Source organism: Bacillus rossius, chromosome 17 (genome assembly GCF_032445375.1).
Source record: "Bacillus rossius redtenbacheri isolate Brsri chromosome 17, Brsri_v3, whole genome shotgun sequence".
Lineage (NCBI taxonomy): Eukaryota > Metazoa > Arthropoda > Insecta > Phasmatodea > Bacillidae > Bacillus > Bacillus rossius.
Genome location: NC_086344.1, coordinates 9,477,152 through 9,499,550, shown reverse-complemented (window position 1 = coordinate 9,499,550; position 22,399 = coordinate 9,477,152). Strand labels below are relative to the sequence as shown.

At 39.9% G+C, this 22,399-nt stretch overlaps 1 protein-coding gene across 4 annotated transcripts in view; it reads right to left on the bottom strand.

Moving 5' to 3' along the window:
- Positions 1–22,399, bottom strand: part of LOC134541023 (adenylate cyclase type 2-like) — a 469,698-nt gene that overhangs the window by 21,450 nt on the left and 425,849 nt on the right. For all 4 annotated transcript variants that reach the window (XM_063384159.1, XM_063384162.1, XM_063384160.1 and 1 more), the window contains one exon: positions 543–724. In XM_063384159.1, the coding sequence (XP_063240229.1) occupies positions 543–724 (182 nt within the window). The remainder of the gene's footprint in view (positions 1–542; positions 725–22,399) is intronic.

The window sequence follows — 22,399 nt, the reverse complement described above, 5'->3', positions numbered from 1 at the left end:
AGTCTTGTCAGTGTACGTGACGCACCAATAAAACCGAAGTCACCCTGACTTGTTCGTATTCTTCTCTCGACCACAAGCTTCCCAGTACAGAGACGGAGGTGTGTGGGGTGCCTAAAGACCCCACTGGCAGTCGTCTTCGCCAATAACATAGCGTGCCCGCCGCTGAGAGCGGGCCGATAAGTTCCAGTGTATCCGCGCAGGGGGAAATCAAGGCTAGCTCCCCACGGGCCACATCACAGCCCAGGGACAGAGTCGAAAGCCAGGTTCACGTGTCCATCCATGTGGTGGCGCCCAAGATCTCTATTTATGCCAACTCGATACTACGCCCCTTCCCTTTAGACACTACTATTTTAAAAAAAAATTACTAATCCAGTTTAAAAACTTAGTTTGTTAATTTCTCTGTGTTTTTCAGGTTTAGAAGATGTATTTTTAATTCCCTGAGTTGTCCTGTTTTCCATTATTTTCCCTGAGCAGGAACCCTGACAAGTTAATTTAGCAAGAACTATTCCACATTCCCCAATAAATGAGCAAGAATATGTTACCTTGTCGAAGTCGCAAATGATCTGGTTGAGCATCTTGAGGCTACTGAGCTGACTCAGCCTCTCAGACTCGTGCTCGCTGAAGAGGGCGTAGTCGGTGATAGTGGCGAACATCACGGCCACCGTCTCGTACTCCTCGTGGTACAGCTCCCCATACGCCCTGTTCGTGTTCAAGTACAGCTTGGCTGGAACGCAAGAACAGCATCAACTCGATACTCCCAACACTCCTGATATCAATTGCTTTATCACCAAACTGCTAGTAAACATGTATAGCAGTGAACTTTTAATATAAATGATTTCTCACTTCAAAGTAGTCAAATCCCATTATTACAAACCTGTAGGCACCATAATTTTAGCACTTTGTAATAACTATTGGGAAATCATTACGACATAAATAAACTTGATTACCTTATAATTCTTATAATTACAACCATAAAGAATATTATATACCTGTATTATATAAACTGTTGTAGCCAACCACTGCTGAAAATTCCGAAATCCCTAACCTCAATGCTAAGTAATCTGCCTTCTTCTGCATCATAGATCCAGAAGTTGGCAAATTTCCTGCAGGTTTTGAACCTCGCATTCTTTTGTATTAGTTAATAACTCACGTATTAATTGTTAACAAGGACGATTGCAAGATGTTAAATCTCTAGTGATTACAGTTTTCTTTTTTTCTCCATTGTCAACATATTTGATAATTTTAGTTTAAAATTGCAATGTAATAATGTTACGTTTATGTTTCGCAGTCTTTTTACAACACAACACACACTTAAAATTCAGGTTATGGCAAATGTGTGAACAAAAGAAAGTATCTAAACTCATATTACCATAGATTATGACATGTCAGCTGCTAATAATTAATTTGTAATTATGTTTCTTCTATTATTCATACGCATTTCAAGTATTTTGATTTTGCTAAAAAAATATCAATTAATCATTATTAATTTTGGTTATGTTTTACCTACAATTTAGGTATTTTCTTTATTATTTCATTGCTCTGTGGTTTTATTCTTTTGCATTTGGAGGAACGTCAAAGTTCCAGAAAGTTTAAAAAGAAAATAAGACAACAATGCGACACTCTGGCGCCCTGAGGAAATTTTTTTCTATCTAAGAAATACATCGCTGGAAAACCCATCACATAGGCGCATGACTGAGCAGCAATAGCCCAGATGGTTAGCTGGACGCTTTTCAGCTGCCCAATGAGAACGAACCATGAGGTGGTTTGATGTAAATTTCCAGACTTTCAGGGAATTATTTTCAGCAACACATCTTCCCTGTATGGTCCTGTATCTGGTTCTGTGTTGTGATTGGCCAGGGTGACCAGTAGGTGTATTTGGTTCATCCTGGGACTGGGGTGTGGGGTGGGGGATCCGGGGATCCGCGGCGGTCATCTTGGATTACGTCAGTTCCGGCGGCCATCTTGGATTACGCCACTTCCGGCGGCCATCTTGTATTTGACCTTGACCTTTGACCCCGACGACCATTTTGTTTTTCTAGAACATTCCGCCATTTTGTTTTCTAGATCATTCCGCCATTTTGAGTTTCGTCCACCATCTTGAAAATCTTTATGTACTATCCGATTTTAATGGGAAAAAAATTAAAATTTATAAAAAATTAAATAATCAAAATTTTAAAATAAAATTTAAAAATATATTATTTAATACAATTTTAATTAAATACCTGCGCATCGAACACCCAATTCCTCTATATTACGTATACACCATCTAGCACCCCACTCCTATGTTACAATGATATCGTTATCGAACACCCCACTCACCCCTGTTACAATTTTTCGTTACACCGCATTCTTTAAAATAAATTTACTATCAAAATAAAAAATATATACCATCGTTGTCTGCCGGAGGCAGCCATCTTATTTATTGGAGACCGCCATCTTGATTTCATCTGATGGATGTTATCATCGGGTGTAGGTTTCTAAAGTACGTTAGTGTATGTAAGGTCGATTTCCTATCCCGTACCAGCATTATTATGACCCTTATAGACGAAAACCACAAAATCCACAGTCATTTTGCTGTTGTAACCACCATTTTTTCTTAAAGTCTTATCATTTATAGGTTTTAACTAAAATATATGTTATCGATACTATCTTTGTGGATGCGATAGTTAAAGTAATGATAATTTAAAAAAAAAAACATTTATTAACCCATCATAGCGGACCAGAAATTTTTCAGAGTTCTAACTCACAAGTAATATTCTCTTCTCTTGTTTGCGTACTCGTATTTAAAAAGCTGCATGGTAGCAGATATTTTTAATGTCTGTGTATAATTACATTCCTAAACAAGTCCGTGTTTGCGTACTCGTGTTTAAAAGCTGCATGGAAGCAGATATTTTAATGTTTGTGTATAATTACATTTCACCATTCTGTAAGATATTTATAAGTATCAGTACCTCGTGGGATATAGGTTATATATTAAAAATAATAAACAATATGTAGGTAAAATTGTATTTATTAAATTAAGAACATATTTTACACAACAAAAATGGAGCAAAACAGAAACTATACATCAAAAAACTTAAACTTTACAACAAAAATGGAAACTATTCAGCAAAAACACAAACTGTACAACAAAATGAAAACTATAAAACAAAAAACAGAAAAAAACTATACAACAAATGGAAACAACTACCAAACTGCCAAACTATTTAAATCAAAAACTATTTACAGGGAAAAAAAATTATTCGTCGCCTCATACATATCCGTGGGGGACTGTGTGGATACCATCTTCGCAGATCAACCGTTTGTCGTCCTCCCACGTTATGGCCAGCTTATTGCTGTACTCAGTATAGAGTATGTGCTGACGGGAGCGAATTGCTCTAACGCCTGCCCTCATTGTGCGGTGGTCTTGCAGGGCATCCAGGTAGTCGTCGAATGTTATGTGTTTTTTGACCACACATCGCTGGATGCCCTTGGCCTTTTTCTCGCTCTTACCACCACACCTGTAGGCGTAGAGTTTGGCCCGTAGGCTTACAAACTCCTCCATCACTTCTCCCCCACATTCATCTTTGAATTTACCGACAACTTTCTTGTTGATGGGGGAGAAGCATGGGTGGTCGGAAGGGTAGCAGCTGGTGTCGAATTTGGCCATCAGTGTAGGGTCGGCTTTGAGGTCTGAGTAAAAGTCTGTTGTCTGGATCTCATACACAAAACTGTCTGTATCCATATACATCAGGTGAATATTGTCATGGTAACGGGGTTTCATGGTATTGTAGTGGAAGTCGTACATGAGAGTCTTTGAAAGATCTAGTACGGCCAGTCCGGCATAGATCGGCTTGTCGAAAATGATGGTCTCGTGATTAAGGTGGACTAGAGACAAATTCGGTTCGTACATTGTACGGTCCTTGAAGGATGGACGACACACCAACTTCTTGAACCTCTTCTCGGAGCACACCAACTCCATTTTGAGCCTCCGCCTTTTATTTTCCATCAGTTTACCAAATGTCGAGTTCACAGCGAGCTTAAAGAACTCCTTCTCGAACTCGTTGGCTGCTGCTTTCCGCTTGTTGGTATTCAGCCGAATATAGGGCTCCAACCATGCCGACTGCTCAAACTGTAGGACTCGGTGTATCTTAGTCACTCTCAGCCCATGAGATACTGCTTGCTGTAGATTTTTGTAGTGGACAATGTAGTGCTCTTTATTTTCAAGAGTTGTCATCAGCTTTGATTGCTTTGAGCCGGGCGGGCACTGATTTACGGGGAGAAATGGCAGGTCTTTATGACTTTCGTGGAGCTCGGGAGGGTACTCCACATCACACTCAATAATGTAGCCTGTAGGAGAATCATCTGGGACAGACACGACATCAATTGATGTGTCTGCCCATTGGAAATGCCGAATTGGAAGCGGCAGAGACATCGCCCACCCGTACAAATTATTTGCATCAATGTACTCCAGGAATGTGGATGGCTTGGATGCATCATATGTCTCAGGTATGTAGGAGTTATTGGCTACGCAATGACGTTTAATGCTTTGCGCTACTCCTCCCCTAATACCAGCCTCCACAAACATATACATGTCGTAATCTGTGAGAAGCTCTAGCTGTACACCTGTGGTTCGAAGCATCGCATCGAAAGCGAATCCAGGACAAGAAATATAGTGAGACGGATCTAAACTATATGTCTCCAAACATATGGAACGGAAATTCTCGAATACGTCCGCCAAAATCAGAACATCCGTCTTTAGGTACAAGTCAGCGTACTCCCCCAAAGTAGCACACTGAAACTTATCCCAGACTTTCACTGCATGAGCGTACTCCATCTCTGAAATCATGGAATCAGTCAGACTATTGTAGAAATCGCCGATAGGTGGAAGACTAGTATCATCTAGTCGAGCAAAAGAATCGACAAAATCATACGGGAAGACACCCTTGCGGGTAACCAACTCCAACTCATCAGGCGCGAAAAACTCAGCAGTACTGACAAACTTGTCTGCCGGCAAGAACTCAGCGAGCGAAGCAAGACCCCGACTCATGAAACGGAACGTATCGACAAACTGAATGCTGAACTTATCATGCAACTTCTTGGAAAAAGTTATCAGCTTCTCCTCTGAATTCGGGATTATGAAGATGTCTTTACTGTCGTACCCCAACTTCCTGATAATGAAGTTCTGGTCGTACGCCAGGTTGTGGAAGAACACAATTAACTTCTTTGGTCTGCGCCTGAGAAGGTTGCAGTCATTACATGCAGGTCCCAGATATTCACCGGTAAAGTGATTGTGATCACGAACTTTCATTGCAGTTCTTCCGAACTTTCCTCCACAGTAGCAACACACACCTGCTTGCAGAAAAGCAGTGTTCTGTGCATGTGTGAGCAGAGTCATAGGAACAGATGTAAAAAATATTTTTTGTACATCATGACCAATCTCCACAATGCGAGAAATGAATTTATCTTCTGCGTCACAACCGCGATACAATTCAGGCTCTGATGGAAGTGCTGAAGTGAGGTGTGCTGGAATGACTGTATTATCTGCTTTCACATAAATGCAGTAGCTGTATGCTTTATGCTTTTGGTACTGCAGCGTGTATGCTTCATCAGGATTCGGGTGACACATATGGATTTTCTCCAGAATTGCTTCAAAGTCGCAATAAACCACGATGGGCATCTTATCAGCATGGTGGAAGTTTTTGAACTGCAGAACAGGAGGCTGGCCATTTTCATCAAGCTGAGGCATCTCCATCCGAACAGAAGCATGCTGTTTGCAGAGCTCACGGTGTTTTTCCAAACACTGAAGACCAGTGAGCCCGCTAACCCTATCCCGATCATCATAATGCTTGAAGCATCTTTTGCAAACATGAATAGCATCATGATGTGTAGTTATTTGGGACCGAACAAGGGCAGAAAAATTTTTAATGTAGGTGAAATGGGAGGAATTGTCATTGACCAAGAGCAGAAGGTCGAAATGATGTTCTTTTTCTTCAGGAGCGACTCGTGCAGGTACAACATTCAGATTCTCGTCGATGCTGTAGATGTTGATGGAGACTCCAGGGTTCTGTTTTTCGAACAGCGGTATTTGTCTGATTGGAGTAGGAAACTCGATGTTCGTGAAGTTGAATTTCTCTTCCAAGTCATGGTATCGCTGGTTGACACGCTCTGGATGCTCTCCTTCCACGTACTTCACAAGAATAGACCACTTAAAACACATGTGGTCTTCGAGGTTTTGTGGATTTATCACCGCATGTCTTGACTCGATGGTGGTAGGCAGTTCGATGTAGGAGCTGGCACGGAGTGGATCGAGCTTGTTTATGCGAAGTTGAAGTCGCTTAACGGCCGACAAAGTCCATCCGGACCCTTTTCCCATGTAGTCTTCCTCCTCCTTGCAGATCTTAGAGATGGATTCAGTTACTGCTTCCTCCACCTCATGAACTGCGTAGAGGGGCACATTAATGGTTTTGAATGCTCTCTTGTCTTCGCTGACATCCACAGGTTTTTCGTAATCACACTCAAGCACGATGTTGAATTTAAGTGGACCGTTCTCCTCTATCTCCTCTACCAGTTGGCTCATTATTTTTGCCTTGATGGAGTTCAGATACGAGCAGATATCCTTGGCAGTACTTGACGTGTTTTCTGCCACATACGTCTTCAAGTTGCCCTTGAATCCTACTTCAGCGATGATGAAGCCATGGAAATTGGCCAAACCAGTCCCAGTCACCACCTTTGTTCGGCTGGTCGAAGGCTTGGGCGTAACTGCAGGCTTAACTGCTACCATCCTCTGCTTCTTTGTCGGAGGTGGAGCAGGCCCCTTGCATATCTTGATGTGGGCTTTTAACTTATCAGCCCTGGCGAACTCCTTAGCGCAGTTTAAGCAGGAATTCACTATGCGGTTTGGGTTAAGACCGCAAGCCGACTTCTCATGTAGTCTGGCGACATCAGCACGGGCGAAGGCCTTGTAGCAGAAGCTACACCGGGTGCCTGATGTCGTGGCGACAGCTCCAGTACATGATGCAAGGTGCTGCTGCATCTTATCGCTGCGTGCGACCATCCTTCCACATAGGTGGCACTGCTGGTGGTTACGATGCTGGTTCTCAGCACACTGACGCTCGTGCCGGTAGCGGTTGTTGCCTGCCGTGAATGTAGCAGAGCAGAAACGGCATTTCTGGACGGTAGACGCCATCACGACAATCGGTAGACTGGTCTCAACGTACGGAACACGCGAAGGAAGCTCGACGTACGGAGAACTATAAAAGAAGAATTAAGAATACAATGTAGCTAGATGTTACATGAAAACAAACATAACCTCAAAACTCTAGCCCTCAAGCTTACTAACCTAAACTGATAGCAATGTTACTAAATAAAAAAAGTTGCAAACATAACCTCAAAACTCTAGCCCTCAAGCTACTAACCTAAAGTGTTAGCAATGTTACTAAATAAAAAAGTTACAAACATAATCTCAAAGCTGCTCCTTCATGTACAATCCTAAAAATGGTAGAATTTTTAAAGTACTGATAAAAGTTAAAGCTGAAAAAGTATTCAATGTTAACTAAAAATGATTGATTACATAACCTCAAAACTACTCTAATGCACAACCCAAAAATGCTACAATATTTAAAGTACTGTTAAAAGTTTAAGCTAAACAATTCCTGGCTACCCACACATAAGTGTACAGAGAAAAAACTAGCTAGCTGATAACCTACGAAAAAGCTGAGAAACATTCAATGTTAACGAAACATGTAGCATACCTCAGAAAATAATGAAGTGGAGTTGTAGAACACGAAGTAGCGTTGGTGGTAGAAATCGTGGTAGCAGCGAAACACACACGAACTAGCTCTCTCAAACTCCAAGAACACAATGAAGCTCCGACAGCTAATCCCGGCCTTTTATAGCCGCGGACCTGCTTGTTCTTGGAAAAAAAACAATTAGGAACATAGTATTTTTACCGAACCTACCAATAGGAATGTAGTATGTGGAGGGGAAGTACCATTGTCTTCGGAAAAACCCAGCATGACTCATGCGCAGGTCGTAGCAGGTCTGTGAGGGGTTGGAGGTAGAAATGTAGGTAATAACTTAACATAGGAAACCACTCTCGGGTAAAACCACTAATAGCCTAGGTGATTAGAGATTAGGTCGCGAGGCACTGCATGCATCGTGACTCATCACTCAGGAATGTCGTCTCGCAGTGCCGAGGGGACCCGAACAATAGACTTGACCGTGCATGTCACAACAGATCCATTAGTCGCCCGACTTTGTGGCGCCATGAGGCGCTCAGGTAGCAGTCATGGTCTACGGCAACAGACTCGTTAAAGTGTCATTACGAAGCACTCAAGCTGCGTTCGAGGAACATACAGCTAAATATTCATTATAGATATGTAAGGAAAGAAATAAAAATTAATAGGGTAAGTTTAATACATTTATTAAAAGTAAGAACACATTACAAAGCTATAACATTAAAAATTTATTCTTCATTAGTTATGACCAACATTTGTTTAAAAATTTTTAGCATTTCATTGCGAACAATCAGTTGAACATCCATAGTATGACACATTTTGCTGATGTTCCAGGAACCAACCCGTTTCACAACCATTTAAGGAGACTTTCCTTAAGCTCTCTTTTCATTGGTCAAATAAAACATCTCCCTCTCTTCCCCTCATACAATGATGCTGCTTCACCATCATGCTAAAATTCTGCAAGACCAAAAAAATTTGCTTCCCTTAAACCTTACGGTAGAAATTTCATCCTAGGATGCTGTTACTGCATCTAGAAATTAAAAATTATATTATCTCATACAGGTTTATTTACATGTTAGACTTAACCATCCTACCACACACATGCACACACATGCACACACTTACACACACATGCATACACATGCATGCACTGAGATGAAATACATACTCGCCCACATAATGTACTTATTTTTACAAAGGCAACATATTAAAACACATAATATTTAAATTTTGTGTAGATTGTATGGTACCATAAACCATACTGCAAAACGAGCGGACAACACTAGAGTCTTTACTAGGATTGGGCTGATGGATTACCTCTGGAACGCCCTTGTTGCCTTCAACGACTCAGAATTAATACTTTTATCCATCAAAAAACAACAACAGTTTAACTAAGCAAACATACACCCCACACCCCTCAAAAAATTGTTATTACACAAGGCATTATTTACATGCCAGGAGACCGCACATACGAAGTGCGCAGCTTCAGGTTAGAAATATTTATTAAAATAACCGCTAAAGATGCTAATTTGTTTATGAAAAAATTGCACATGACATACAGACACTTGGTTATTTACACACACACACATACATACATACATACACCCTGCACGGCTTCAGAAGGAAACAATATTTTGAAAACCACTCAAGACTTACATCTGTTTATGAAAAGGAGCTAAAAATTAATATTTTTTCAAAGTTAATTTTAGAGATGAAACCTCATGTGCAAGTCCTTGCATGCGAGAACATTTTATTACACAATTATCTTCATTTTTTCCAAACCATAGGTCTGATGTCTGGATACCACACAAATCTCATACTTAACATATGAACTACGAGATGACTGCATGCCAGTCCAAGCCCCCTACGCTTAGAGACGAAACTGCACTAGAAGCGTTAGCAAGCATTGCAATTATCTCTTTTCACTAATGCAGTTTCACCTCTGACTAGGTGGACCTCCTGAAACAGCAAACATAGGACAGTGAAACACATTAAAATAATGCATTTCAAAATAATTGAATCATATAAAACACTGCATATTTCTCGAAAAATCACCACGCAACTGACAGCCCTTTCAATCACAATTCTGCGAATGCTATCACAGAATGTTAGATTTAGAAAGAAAGGATCATTCATTCCTTAATTATGGAACACAGTAATACATCACATGAAGAGAAACAAAAAAGGCACACACTTCGTTCTTAGACTCGTGCCGCCTCCTTGACAGAGAGAAAAGATTTTACACATAAAATAGTATATATTTCTTTTCCAGCGATGAAGCTGTACTAATATAACCTTGTCAAGCTTAGATGATCTAGGGAGAGACAAAGTAAATAAATATATTAACAAAAAAAGTCGGCTAAAAATCATTTACAAACAAAATACTTAATGTTCCTTCGATTACATATTTTTCTCAATTTAATAAATGAGAGAACACAAACATTTGCTTAAATCACTATTTATCAATTTTAAACTCTCATGTACATCAGGAAAAAATATATAGTTTCAGGCATTATTAGTTGTAATGTAAAAAATTCAAAACAGTTTCTTTGTGGGATGTAGAATGCTCACTCACGATCGAAAAAAGGAGGGGTCTTCGCTGTAACACAAGGGGAGGGGGAAACCATCTTGAAAGTTGACGTTTCTCATATATTTGGATATATAGTAATCAAGCAAGTAATAACATTTGGTGGTATAATCTCCGTCTGATTAAAGTTTATTTGCTAACATGAATTCACAAATTAAACGAATCTGTGAGTACATTTGCATATATTTTATAGAAAAAAATGCACAGATTGTTTTATCATGAATAACCAGGAGCACACTAAAAAAACCAACGAAATTCTCGCCAATAATAACCAACAGCACACGAAAAACAGAAAAAAAAACGATTTGTCAGTAATAACATGCACCATGCGGAGAAAATCACCAAAATATTGTCAAGAATAAACATCAGTACATGTAGAATACCAATAAATTCTTGACATGAAAAAGGCTGAAGTGCACGGAGAAAATCATCAAATTGTTGTCAGGTAAAAAAAAGCAGAAGCACATAAAAAAAACCAACAAAATTCTAACACAGTAAAGTTGAAGCACATGTAGAAATCTATCGAAATTTCACGTGAAAAAATAGGAGCACTTAGAAAAAACCACCAGGGAGAAGACGTCGTTTAAAAACATCATAAATTATCAACTTTTTAAAAAAAGTTCAAATTATTTCATGCTAGAACTCTCATGTTAAGCAAAAACAGAGTTCTAGCACAAGTTAGCTTGTGAACTCTTTGCTTAAGCAAAAACAGAGTTCTAGCACAAGTCAGCTTGTGAACTCTTTGCTTAAGCAACATGAGAGTTCTAGCACAAGTCAGCTTGTGAACTCTTTGCTTAAGCGACATGAGAGTTCTAGCATGAAATAATTTGAACTTTTTTTAAAAAGTTGATAATTTATGATGTTTTTAAACGACGTCTTCTCCCTGGTGGTTTTTTCTAAGTGCTCCTATTTTTTCACGTGAAATTTCGATAGATTTCTACATGTGCTTCAACTTTACTGTGTTAGAATTTTGTTGGTTTTTTTATGTGCTTCTGCTTTTTTTTACCTGACAACAATTTGATGATTTTCTCCGTGCACTTCAGCCTTTTTCATGTCAAGAATTTATTGGTATTCTACATGTACTGATGTTTATTCTTGACAATATTTTGTTGATTTTCTCCGCATGGTGCATGTTATTACTGACAAATCGTTTTTTTTTCTGTTTTTCGTGTGCTGTTGGTTATTATTGGCGAGAATTTCGTTGGTTTTTTTTAGTGTGCTCCTGGTTATTCATGATAAAACAATCTGTGCATTTTTTTCTATAAAATATATGCAAATGTACTCACAGATTCGTTTAATTTGTGAATTCATGTTAGCAAATAAACTTTAATCAGACGGAGATTATACCACCAAATGTTATTACTTGCTTGATTACTATATATATCCAAATATATGAGAAACGTCAACTTTCAAGATGGTTTCCCCCTCCCCTTGAGTTACAGCGAAGACCCCTCCTTTTTTCGATCGTGAGTGAGCATTCTACATCCCACAAAGAAACTGTTTTGAATTTTTTACATTACAGCTAATAATGAATGATAATATAAATTTTTTCCTAATGTACACGGGAGTTTAAAATTGATAAATAGTGATTTAAGCAAATGTTTGTGTTCTCTCATTTATTAAATTGAGAAAAATATGTAATCGAAGGAACATTAAGTATTTTGTTTGTAAATGATTTTTAGCCGACTTTTTTTGTTAATATATTTATTTACTTTGTCTCTCCCTAGATCATCTAAGCTTGACAAGGTTATATTAGTACAGCTTCATCGCTGGAAAAGAAATATATACTATTTTATGTGTAAAATCTTTTCTCTCTGTCAAGGAGGCGGCACGAGTCTAAGAACGAAGTGTGTGCCTTTTTTGTTTCTCTTCATGTGATGTATTACTGTGTTCCATAATTAAGGAATGAATGATCCTTTCTTTCTAAATCTAACATTCTGTGATAGCATTCGCAGAATTGTGATTGAAAGGGCTGTCAGTTGCGTGGTGATTTTTCGAGAAATATGCAGTGTTTTATATGATTCAATTATTTTGAAATGCATTATTTTAATGTGTTTCACTGTCCTATGTTTGCTGTTTCAGGAGGTCCACCTAGTCAGAGGTGAAACTGCATTAGTGAAAAGAGATAATTGCAATGCTTGCTAACGCTTCTAGTGCAGTTTCGTCTCTAAGCGTAGGGGGCTTGGACTGGCATGCAGTCATCTCGTAGTTCATATGTTAAGTATGAGATTTGTGTGGTATCCAGACATCAGACCTATGGTTTGGAAAAAATGAAGATAATTGTGTAATAAAATGTTCTCGCATGCAAGGACTTGCACATGAGGTTTCATCTCTAAAATTAACTTTGAAAAAATATTAATTTTTAGCTCCTTTTCATAAACAGATGTAAGTCTTGAGTGGTTTTCAAAATATTGTTTCCTTCTGAAGCCGTGCAGGGTGTATGTATGTATGTATGTGTGTGTGTGTAAATAACCAAGTGTCTGTATGTCATGTGCAATTTTTTCATAAACAAATTAGCATCTTTAGCGGTTATTTTAATAAATATTTCTAACCTGAAGCTGCGCACTTCGTATGTGCGGTCTCCTGGCATGTAAATAATGCCTTGTGTAATAACAATTTTTTGAGGGGTGTGGGGTGTATGTTTGCTTAGTTAAACTGTTGTTGTTTTTTGATGGATAAAAGTATTAATTCTGAGTCGTTGAAGGCAACAAGGGCGTTCCAGAGGTAATCCATCAGCCCAATCCTAGTAAAGACTCTAGTGTTGTCCGCTCGTTTTGCAGTATGGTTTATGGTACCATACAATCTACACAAAATTTAAATATTATGTGTTTTAATATGTTGCCTTTGTAAAAATAAGTACATTATGTGGGCGAGTATGTATTTCATCTCAGTGCATGCATGTGTATGCATGTGTGTGTAAGTGTGTGCATGTGTGTGCATGTGTGTGGTAGGATGGTTAAGTCTAACATGTAAATAAACCTGTATGAGATAATATAATTTTTAATTTCTAGATGCAGTAACAGCATCCTAGGATGAAATTTCTACCGTAAGGTTTAAGGGAAGCAAATTTTTTTGGTCTTGCAGAATTTTAGCATGATGGTGAAGCAGCATCATTGTATGAGGGGAAGAGAGGGAGATGTTTTATTTGACCAATGAAAAGAGAGCTTAAGGAAAGTCTCCTTAAATGGTTGTGAAACGGGTTGGTTCCTGGAACATCAGCAAAATGTGTCATACTATGGATGTTCAACTGATTGTTCGCAATGAAATGCTAAAAATTTTTAAACAAATGTTGGTCATAACTAATGAAGAATAAATTTTTAATGTTATAGCTTTGTAATGTGTTCTTACTTTTAATAAATGTATTAAACTTACCCTATTAATTTTTATTTCTTTCCTTACATATCTATAATGAATATTTAGCTGTATGTTCCTCGAACGCAGCTTGAGTGCTTCGTAATGACACTTTAACGAGTCTGTTGCCGTAGACCATGACTGCTACCTGAGCGCCTCATGGCGCCACAAAGTCGGGCGACTAATGGATCTGTTGTGACATGCACGGTCAAGTCTATTGTTCGGGTCCCCTCGGCACTGCGAGACGACATTCCTGAGTGATGAGTCACGATGCATGCAGTGCCTCGCGACCTAATCTCTAATCACCTAGGCTATTAGTGGTTTTACCCGAGAGTGGTTTCCTATGTTAAGTTATTACCTACATTTCTACCTCCAACCCCTCACAGACCTGCTACGACCTGCGCATGAGTCATGCTGGGTTTTTCCGAAGACAATGGTACTTCCCCTCCACATACTACATTCCTATTGGTAGGTTCGGTAAAAATACTATGTTCCTAATTGTTTTTTTTCCAAGAACAAGCAGGTCCGCGGCTATAAAAGGCCGGGATTAGCTGTCGGAGCTTCATTGTGTTCTTGGAGTTTGAGAGAGCTAGTTCGTGTGTGTTTCGCTGCTACCACGATTTCTACCACCAACGCTACTTCGTGTTCTACAACTCCACTTCATTATTTTCTGAGGTATGCTACATGTTTCGTTAACATTGAATGTTTCTCAGCTTTTTCGTAGGTTATCAGCTAGCTAGTTTTTTCTCTGTACACTTATGTGTGGGTAGCCAGGAATTGTTTAGCTTAAACTTTTAACAGTACTTTAAATATTGTAGCATTTTTGGGTTGTGCATTAGAGTAGTTTTGAGGTTATGTAATCAATCATTTTTAGTTAACATTGAATACTTTTTCAGCTTTAACTTTTATCAGTACTTTAAAAATTCTACCATTTTTAGGATTGTACATGAAGGAGCAGCTTTGAGATTATGTTTGTAACTTTTTTATTTAGTAACATTGCTAACACTTTAGGTTAGTAGCTTGAGGGCTAGAGTTTTGAGGTTATGTTTGCAACTTTTTTTATTTAGTAACATTGCTATCAGTTTAGGTTAGTAAGCTTGAGGGCTAGAGTTTTGAGGTTATGTTTGTTTTCATGTAACATCTAGCTACATTGTATTCTTAATTCTTCTTTTATAGTTCTCCGTACGTCGAGCTTCCTTCGCGTGTTCCGTACGTTGAGACCAGTCTACCGATTGTCGTGATGGCGTCTACCGTCCAGAAATGCCGTTTCTGCTCTGCTACATTCACGGCAGGCAACAACCGCTACCGGCACGAGCGTCAGTGTGCTGAGAACCAGCATCGTAACCACCAGCAGTGCCACCTATGTGGAAGGATGGTCGCACGCAGCGATAAGATGCAGCAGCACCTTGCATCATGTACTGGAGCTGTCGCCACGACATCAGGCACCCGGTGTAGCTTCTGCTACAAGGCCTTCGCCCGTGCTGATGTCGCCAGACTACATGAGAAGTCGGCTTGCGGTCTTAACCCAAACCGCATAGTGAATTCCTGCTTAAACTGCGCTAAGGAGTTCGCCAGGGCTGATAAGTTAAAAGCCCACATCAAGATATGCAAGGGGCCTGCTCCACCTCCGACAAAGAAGCAGAGGATGGTAGCAGTTAAGCCTGCAGTTACGCCCAAGCCTTCGACCAGCCGAACAAAGGTGGTGACTGGGACTGGTTTGGCCAATTTCCATGGCTTCATCATCGCTGAAGTAGGATTCAAGGGCAACTTGAAGACGTATGTGGCAGAAAACACGTCAAGTACTGCCAAGGATATCTGCTCGTATCTGAACTCCATCAAGGCAAAAATAATGAGCCAACTGGTAGAGGAGATAGAGGAGAACGGTCCACTTAAATTCAACATCGTGCTTGAGTGTGATTACGAAAAACCTGTGGATGTCAGCGAAGACAAGAGAGCATTCAAAACCATTAATGTGCCCCTCTACGCAGTTCATGAGGTGGAGGAAGCAGTAACTGAATCCATCTCTAAGATCTGCAAGGAGGAGGAAGACTACATGGGAAAAGGGTCCGGATGGACTTTGTCGGCCGTTAAGCGACTTCAACTTCGCATAAACAAGCTCGATCCACTCCGTGCCAGCTCCTACATCGAACTGCCTACCACCATCGAGTCAAGACATGCGGTGATAAATCCACAAAACCTCGAAGACCACATGTGTTTTAAGTGGTCTATTCTTGTGAAGTACGTGGAAGGAGAGCATCCAGAGCGTGTCAACCAGCGATACCATGACTTGGAAGAGAAATTCAACTTCACGAACATCGAGTTTCCTACTCCAATCAGACAAATACCGCTGTTCGAAAAACAGAACCCTGGAGTCTCCATCAACATCTACAGCATCGACGAGAATCTGAATGTTGTACCTGCACGAGTCGCTCCTGAAGAAAAAGAACATCATTTCGACCTTCTGCTCTTGGTCAATGACAATTCCTCCCATTTCACCTACATTAAAAATTTTTCTGCCCTTGTTCGGTCCCAAATAACTACACATCATGATGCTATTCATGTTTGCAAAAGATGCTTCAAGCATTATGATGATCGGGATAGGGTTAGCGGGCTCACTGGTCTTCAGTGTTTGGAAAAACACCGTGAGCTCTGCAAACAGCATGCTTCTGTTCGGATGGAGATGCCTCAGCTTGATGAAAATGGCCAGCCTCCTGTTCTGCAGTTCAAAAACTTCCACCATGCTGATAAGATGCCCATCGTGGTTTATTGCGACTTTGAAGCAATTCTGGAGAAAATCCATATGTGTCACCCGAATCCTGATGAAGCATACACGCTGCAGTACCAAAAGCATAAAGCATACAGCTACTGCATTTATGTGAAAGCAGATAATACAGTCATTCCAGCACACCTCACTTCAGCACTTCCATCAGAGCCTGAATTGTATCGCGGTTGTGACGCAGAAGATAAATTCATTTCTCGCATTGTGGAGATTGGTCATGATGTACAAAAAATATTTTTTACATCTGTTCCTATGACTCTGCTCACACATGCACAGAACACTGCTTTTCTGCAAGCAGGTGTGTGTTGCTACTGTGGAGGAAAGTTCGGAAGAACTGCAATGAAAGTTCGTGATCACAATCACTTTACCGGTGAATATCTGGGACCTGCATGTAATGACTGCAACCTTCTCAGGCGCAGACCAAAGAAGTTAATTGTGTTCTTCCACAACCTGGCGTACGACCAGAACTTCATTATCAGGAAGTTGGGGTACGACAGTAAAGACATCTTCATAATCCCGAATTCAGAGGAGAAGCTGATAACTTTTTCCAAGAAGTTGCATGATAAGTTCAGCATTCAGTTTGTCGATACGTTCCGTTTCATGAGTCGGGGTCTTGCTTCGCTCGCTGAGTTCTTGCCGGCAGACAAGTTTGTCAGTACTGCTGAGTTTTTCGCGCCTGATGAGTTGGAGTTGGTTACCCGCAAGGGTGTCTTCCCGTATGATTTTGTCGATTCTTTTGCTCGACTAGATGATACTAGTCTTCCACCTATCGGCGATTTCTATAATAGTCTGACTGATTCCATGATTTCAGAGATGGAGTACGCTCATGCAGTGAAAGTCTGGGATAAGTTTCAGTGTGCTACTTTGGGGGAGTACGCTGACTTGTACCTAAAGACGGATGTTCTGATTTTGGCGGACGTATTCGAGAATTTCCGTTCCATATGTTTGGAGACATATAGTTTAGATCCGTCTCACTATATTTCTTGTCCTGGATTCGCTTTCGATGCGATGCTTCGAACCACAGGTGTACAGCTAGAGCTTCTCACAGATTACGACATGTATATGTTTGTGGAGGCTGGTATTAGGGGAGGAGTAGCGCAAAGCATTAAACGTCATTGCGTAGCCAATAACTCCTACATACCTGAGACATATGATGCATCCAAGCCATCCACATTCCTGGAGTACATTGATGCAAATAATTTGTACGGGTGGGCGATGTCTCTGCCGCTTCCAATTCGGCATTTCCAATGGGCAGACACATCAATTGATGTCGTGTCTGTCCCAGATGATTCTCCTACAGGCTACATTATTGAGTGTGATGTGGAGTACCCTCCCGAGCTCCACGAAAGTCATAAAGACCTGCCATTTCTCCCCGTAAATCAGTGCCCGCCCGGCTCAAAGCAATCAAAGCTGATGACAACTCTTGAAAATAAAGAGCACTACATTGTCCACTACAAAAATCTACAGCAAGCAGTATCTCATGGGCTGAGAGTGACTAAGATACACCGAGTCCTACAGTTTGAGCAGTCGGCATGGTTGGAGCCCTATATTCGGCTGAATACCAACAAGCGGAAAGCAGCAGCCAACGAGTTCGAGAAGGAGTTCTTTAAGCTCGCTGTGAACTCGACATTTGGTAAACTGATGGAAAATAAAAGGCGGAGGCTCAAAATGGAGTTGGTGTGCTCCGAGAAGAGGTTCAAGAAGTTGGTGTGTCGTCCGTCCTTCAAGGACCGTACAATGTACGAACCGAATTTGTCTCTAGTCCACCTTAATCACGAGACCATCATTTTCGACAAGCCGATCTATGCCGGACTGGCCGTACTAGATCTTTCAAAGACTCTCATGTACGACTTCCACTACAATACCATGAAACCCCGTTACCATGACAATATTCACCTGATGTATATGGATACAGACAGTTTTGTGTATGAGATCCAGACAACAGACTTTTACTCAGACCTCAAAGCCGACCCTACACTGATGGCCAAATTCGACACCAGCTGCTACCCTTCCGACCACCCATGCTTCTCCCCCATCAACAAGAAAGTTGTCGGTAAATTCAAAGATGAATGTGGGGGAGAAGTGATGGAGGAGTTTGTAAGCCTACGGGCCAAACTCTACGCCTACAGGTGTGGTGGTAAGAGCGAGAAAAAGGCCAAGGGCATCCAGCGATGTGTGGTCAAAAAACACATAACATTCGACGACTACCTGGATGCCCTGCAAGACCACCGCACAATGAGGGCAGGCGTTAGAGCAATTCGCTCCCGTCAGCACATACTCTATACTGAGTACAGCAATAAGCTGGCCATAACGTGGGAGGACGACAAACGGTTGATCTGCGAAGATGGTATCCACACAGTCCCCCACGGATATGTATGAGGCGACGAATAATTTTTTTTCCCTGTAAATAGTTTTTGATTTAAATAGTTTGGCAGTTTGGTAGTTGTTTCCATTTGTTGTATAGTTTTTTTCTGTTTTTTGTTTTATAGTTTTCATTTTGTTGTACAGTTTGTGTTTTTGCTGAATAGTTTCCATTTTTGTTGTAAAGTTTAAGTTTTTTGATGTATAGTTTCTGTTTTGCTCCATTTTTGTTGTGTAAAATATGTTCTTAATTTAATAAATACAATTTTACCTACATATTGTTTATTATTTTTAATATATAACCTATATCCCACGAGGTACTGATACTTATAAATATCTTACAGAATGGTGAAATGTAATTATACACAAACATTAAAATATCTGCTTCCATGCAGCTTTTAAACACGAGTACGCAAACACGGACTTGTTTAGGAATGTAATTATACACAGACATTAAAAATATCTGCTACCATGCAGCTTTTTAAATACGAGTACGCAAACAAGAGAAGAGAATATTACTTGTGAGTTAGAACTCTGAAAAATTTCTGGTCCGCTATGATGGGTTAATAAATTTTTTTTTTTTAAATTATCATTACTTTAACTATCGCATCCACAAAGATAGTATCGATAACATATATTTTAGTTAAAACCTATAAATGATAAGACTTTAAGAAAAAATGGTGGTTACAACAGCAAAATGACTGTGGATTTTGTGGTTTTCGTCTATAAGGGTCATAATAATGCTGGTACGGGATAGGAAATCGACCTTACATACACTAACGTACTTTAGAAACCTACACCCGATGATAACATCCATCAGATGAAATCAAGATGGCGGTCTCCAATAAATAAGATGGCTGCCTCCGGCAGACAACGATGGTATATATTTTTTATTTTGATAGTAAATTTATTTTAAAGAATGCGGTGTAACGAAAAATTGTAACAGGGGTGAGTGGGGTGTTCGATAACGATATCATTGTAACATAGGAGTGGGGTGCTAGATGGTGTATACGTAATATAGAGGAATTGGGTGTTCGATGCGCAGGTATTTAATTAAAATTGTATTAAATAATATATTTTTAAATTTTATTTTAAAATTTTGATTATTTAATTTTTTATAAATTTTAATTTTTTTCCCATTAAAATCGGATAGTACATAAAGATTTTCAAGATGGTGGACGAAACTCAAAATGGCGGAATGATCTAGAAAACAAAATGGCGGAATGTTCTAGAAAAACAAAATGGTCGTCGGGGTCAAAGGTCAAGGTCAAATACAAGATGGCCGCCGGAAGTGGCGTAATCCAAGATGGCCGCCGGAACTGACGTAATCCAAGATGACCGCCGCGGATCCCCGGATCCCCCACCCCACACCCCAGTCCCAGGATGAACCAAATACACCTACTGTGACCAACCTCCCTTTTTTTTCCCTCTAATTTTGTACAGGTAACTGTATGGTGCAAGCTACATGTCACTCGTTTGTCATTGAATGTGGTCGCATCGTCGGCAACTCGTGAAATTCTGATGAGAACTCCTTATGTGACCATCTGTCAGTGGTCAGCGCCAGGCCCAGTTTCAACCTTTTTTTAGTGGTATTTGCAGACTGTATTTTTTTAGAAATTTGACCCCAGGCGTCAGCGTCGGCCCAGGGTGACCGTCGTCACCACCCCCCCCCCCCCCTCCGGATAATTCCACGGGATAACGTACCTAGTTAAGTAATCTTAACTAAAAGACTTAATTTTTTATATACTGAGTGACATAAAGCTATGATAATCAGCTGAACTGTGCTTGTTATGTATTGAGACATTACTTTGTCAGGAAGTAATCAGATAAGTTTAAGATCTCTTTTACATTGAAAAAAATAAAAACTTTTCCAAATAATGAATTTCGATCAGAAGACGAAACTGTGATTAATAATTTGTAATTTTTTTTTGAAGAAAGTAGTAAACAATGGAAGTTTAAACTCGTCTTTATTTTTCAAACCAAAAACTTTTCTGATTAACTTATTTTCAACCATTTTGCGCTGCAGGATATATACAAACATCTTTGGAAAATATTTGTTTACTTAATGGTTATAAAAACATTATTATTTATTTTGAATTTCTATAGTGAAATTTGTATTAACCGTTTACTTATACATTGACGTCGTGCGGGCCTGCGGCCCCTTTTGAGCCCGATATTTCACCGCCCAAACACCACCATCTGTTCAAACCTCCCGCTTGTGCGTGCGTGTGTGCATGTGTTGCTAGCCCGGCAAGAGGGCGCTTAGATGCAGTGTGCCGCACCCCTAATATATATTAATAAATATTGTAATCCTTTTCTTTTTGCCCCAAAACAGTGTCACGACGGCTATGCATGTGAGTGTCTTTATTTAACTAATTTATGTTGTTTTGTTATTTAATAAGTGCAAGCACGAACAAGGACGCTCCCAAGCGGGCGACGGAGGAACTAGCATGCAACTTCCAGGGTGTCTACCAGATCTAGTAAATTAAATTCCCTGATTTTTCCAGGTTTTCCAGGTCTAAAACTGAATTTTTCCAGGTTTTCTTTAACACAATTACGACATACCAAGAAACTGAAAAAAACTGCATTATATTACATTGAAGGGTTTCAAAGTATTTCAACTTACTTAAATTAGTAAAAAAATTACCTTCTTCCAAACGTGGCCAAAGTGACTCAATTGATGGCAAATAAAACATGCTGCTACAAATATTTCACACACTTCCTTTTGCAAAAAAACATTAGTAAAAGGAAACTCCCATCAATTTCGCAGCGACTCAACTTTTGCATCTATTGCACTTACTTCAGAACGAGCCAAATCCAACATTCGAGCCTTCTTCAACTGCAATGCCTTGATCACCTCTTCACCTCTTCTTTTTTCTGCCTTCTTCTTGTCTGTAGCTTCCTTTTCTTTTTGTTTTGTTTGCAGGGCTTCCTTACGCCTACAACTAGCATTTCTTACATACTGTAACATGGACTTGGTGATATCAACATGCTCTACACCTCCAGAACGTTGAACAAAGTCATACATCTGTCTTTGTGCGATCAGTATTTCTTCCTGCAAGTTTTCAGTCAGCAGATTAGAATTCACTGAAAATCCTATTTCCAATGTTGCATTTCCATGGGAAAGTACCAACACCATCCTCACAAACTTTAGAAGGCCTGTTTTGGAAGCTACTGTATGAGCATCCACAAGTGATCAAGGCGCCCGTCTTCTCGAGAAAAAGACGAGAACAGTGCTGCAGAATCTTGCAAGGAACATACCAATGATATGATCACTCAATGTTATCAGCTTCTTGTCCTGATAATCACCTGTTTTGAAGACAACATTCTAAACTGTACTTCACACGCTGTTTCCTCACACCCGAATTTAAAGCCACAGACGGACATAAGCAGGAAATTCCCTTGGTAAGATTGTACTTCAGGGGACCATAACCTTTGGACAAGTCCTAACATCATTTTTCAGTAACAGGACATACTTTCTCTTTCTTGATGGCATGGCGTACTGCATAACCCAACTTGATATTGTTAGCAGTCAATAGATTTTCCTGGTTATCTACATCCAATCGAGATACATTGCGTTTCCCCTAAAGCTCTTCAGTACTT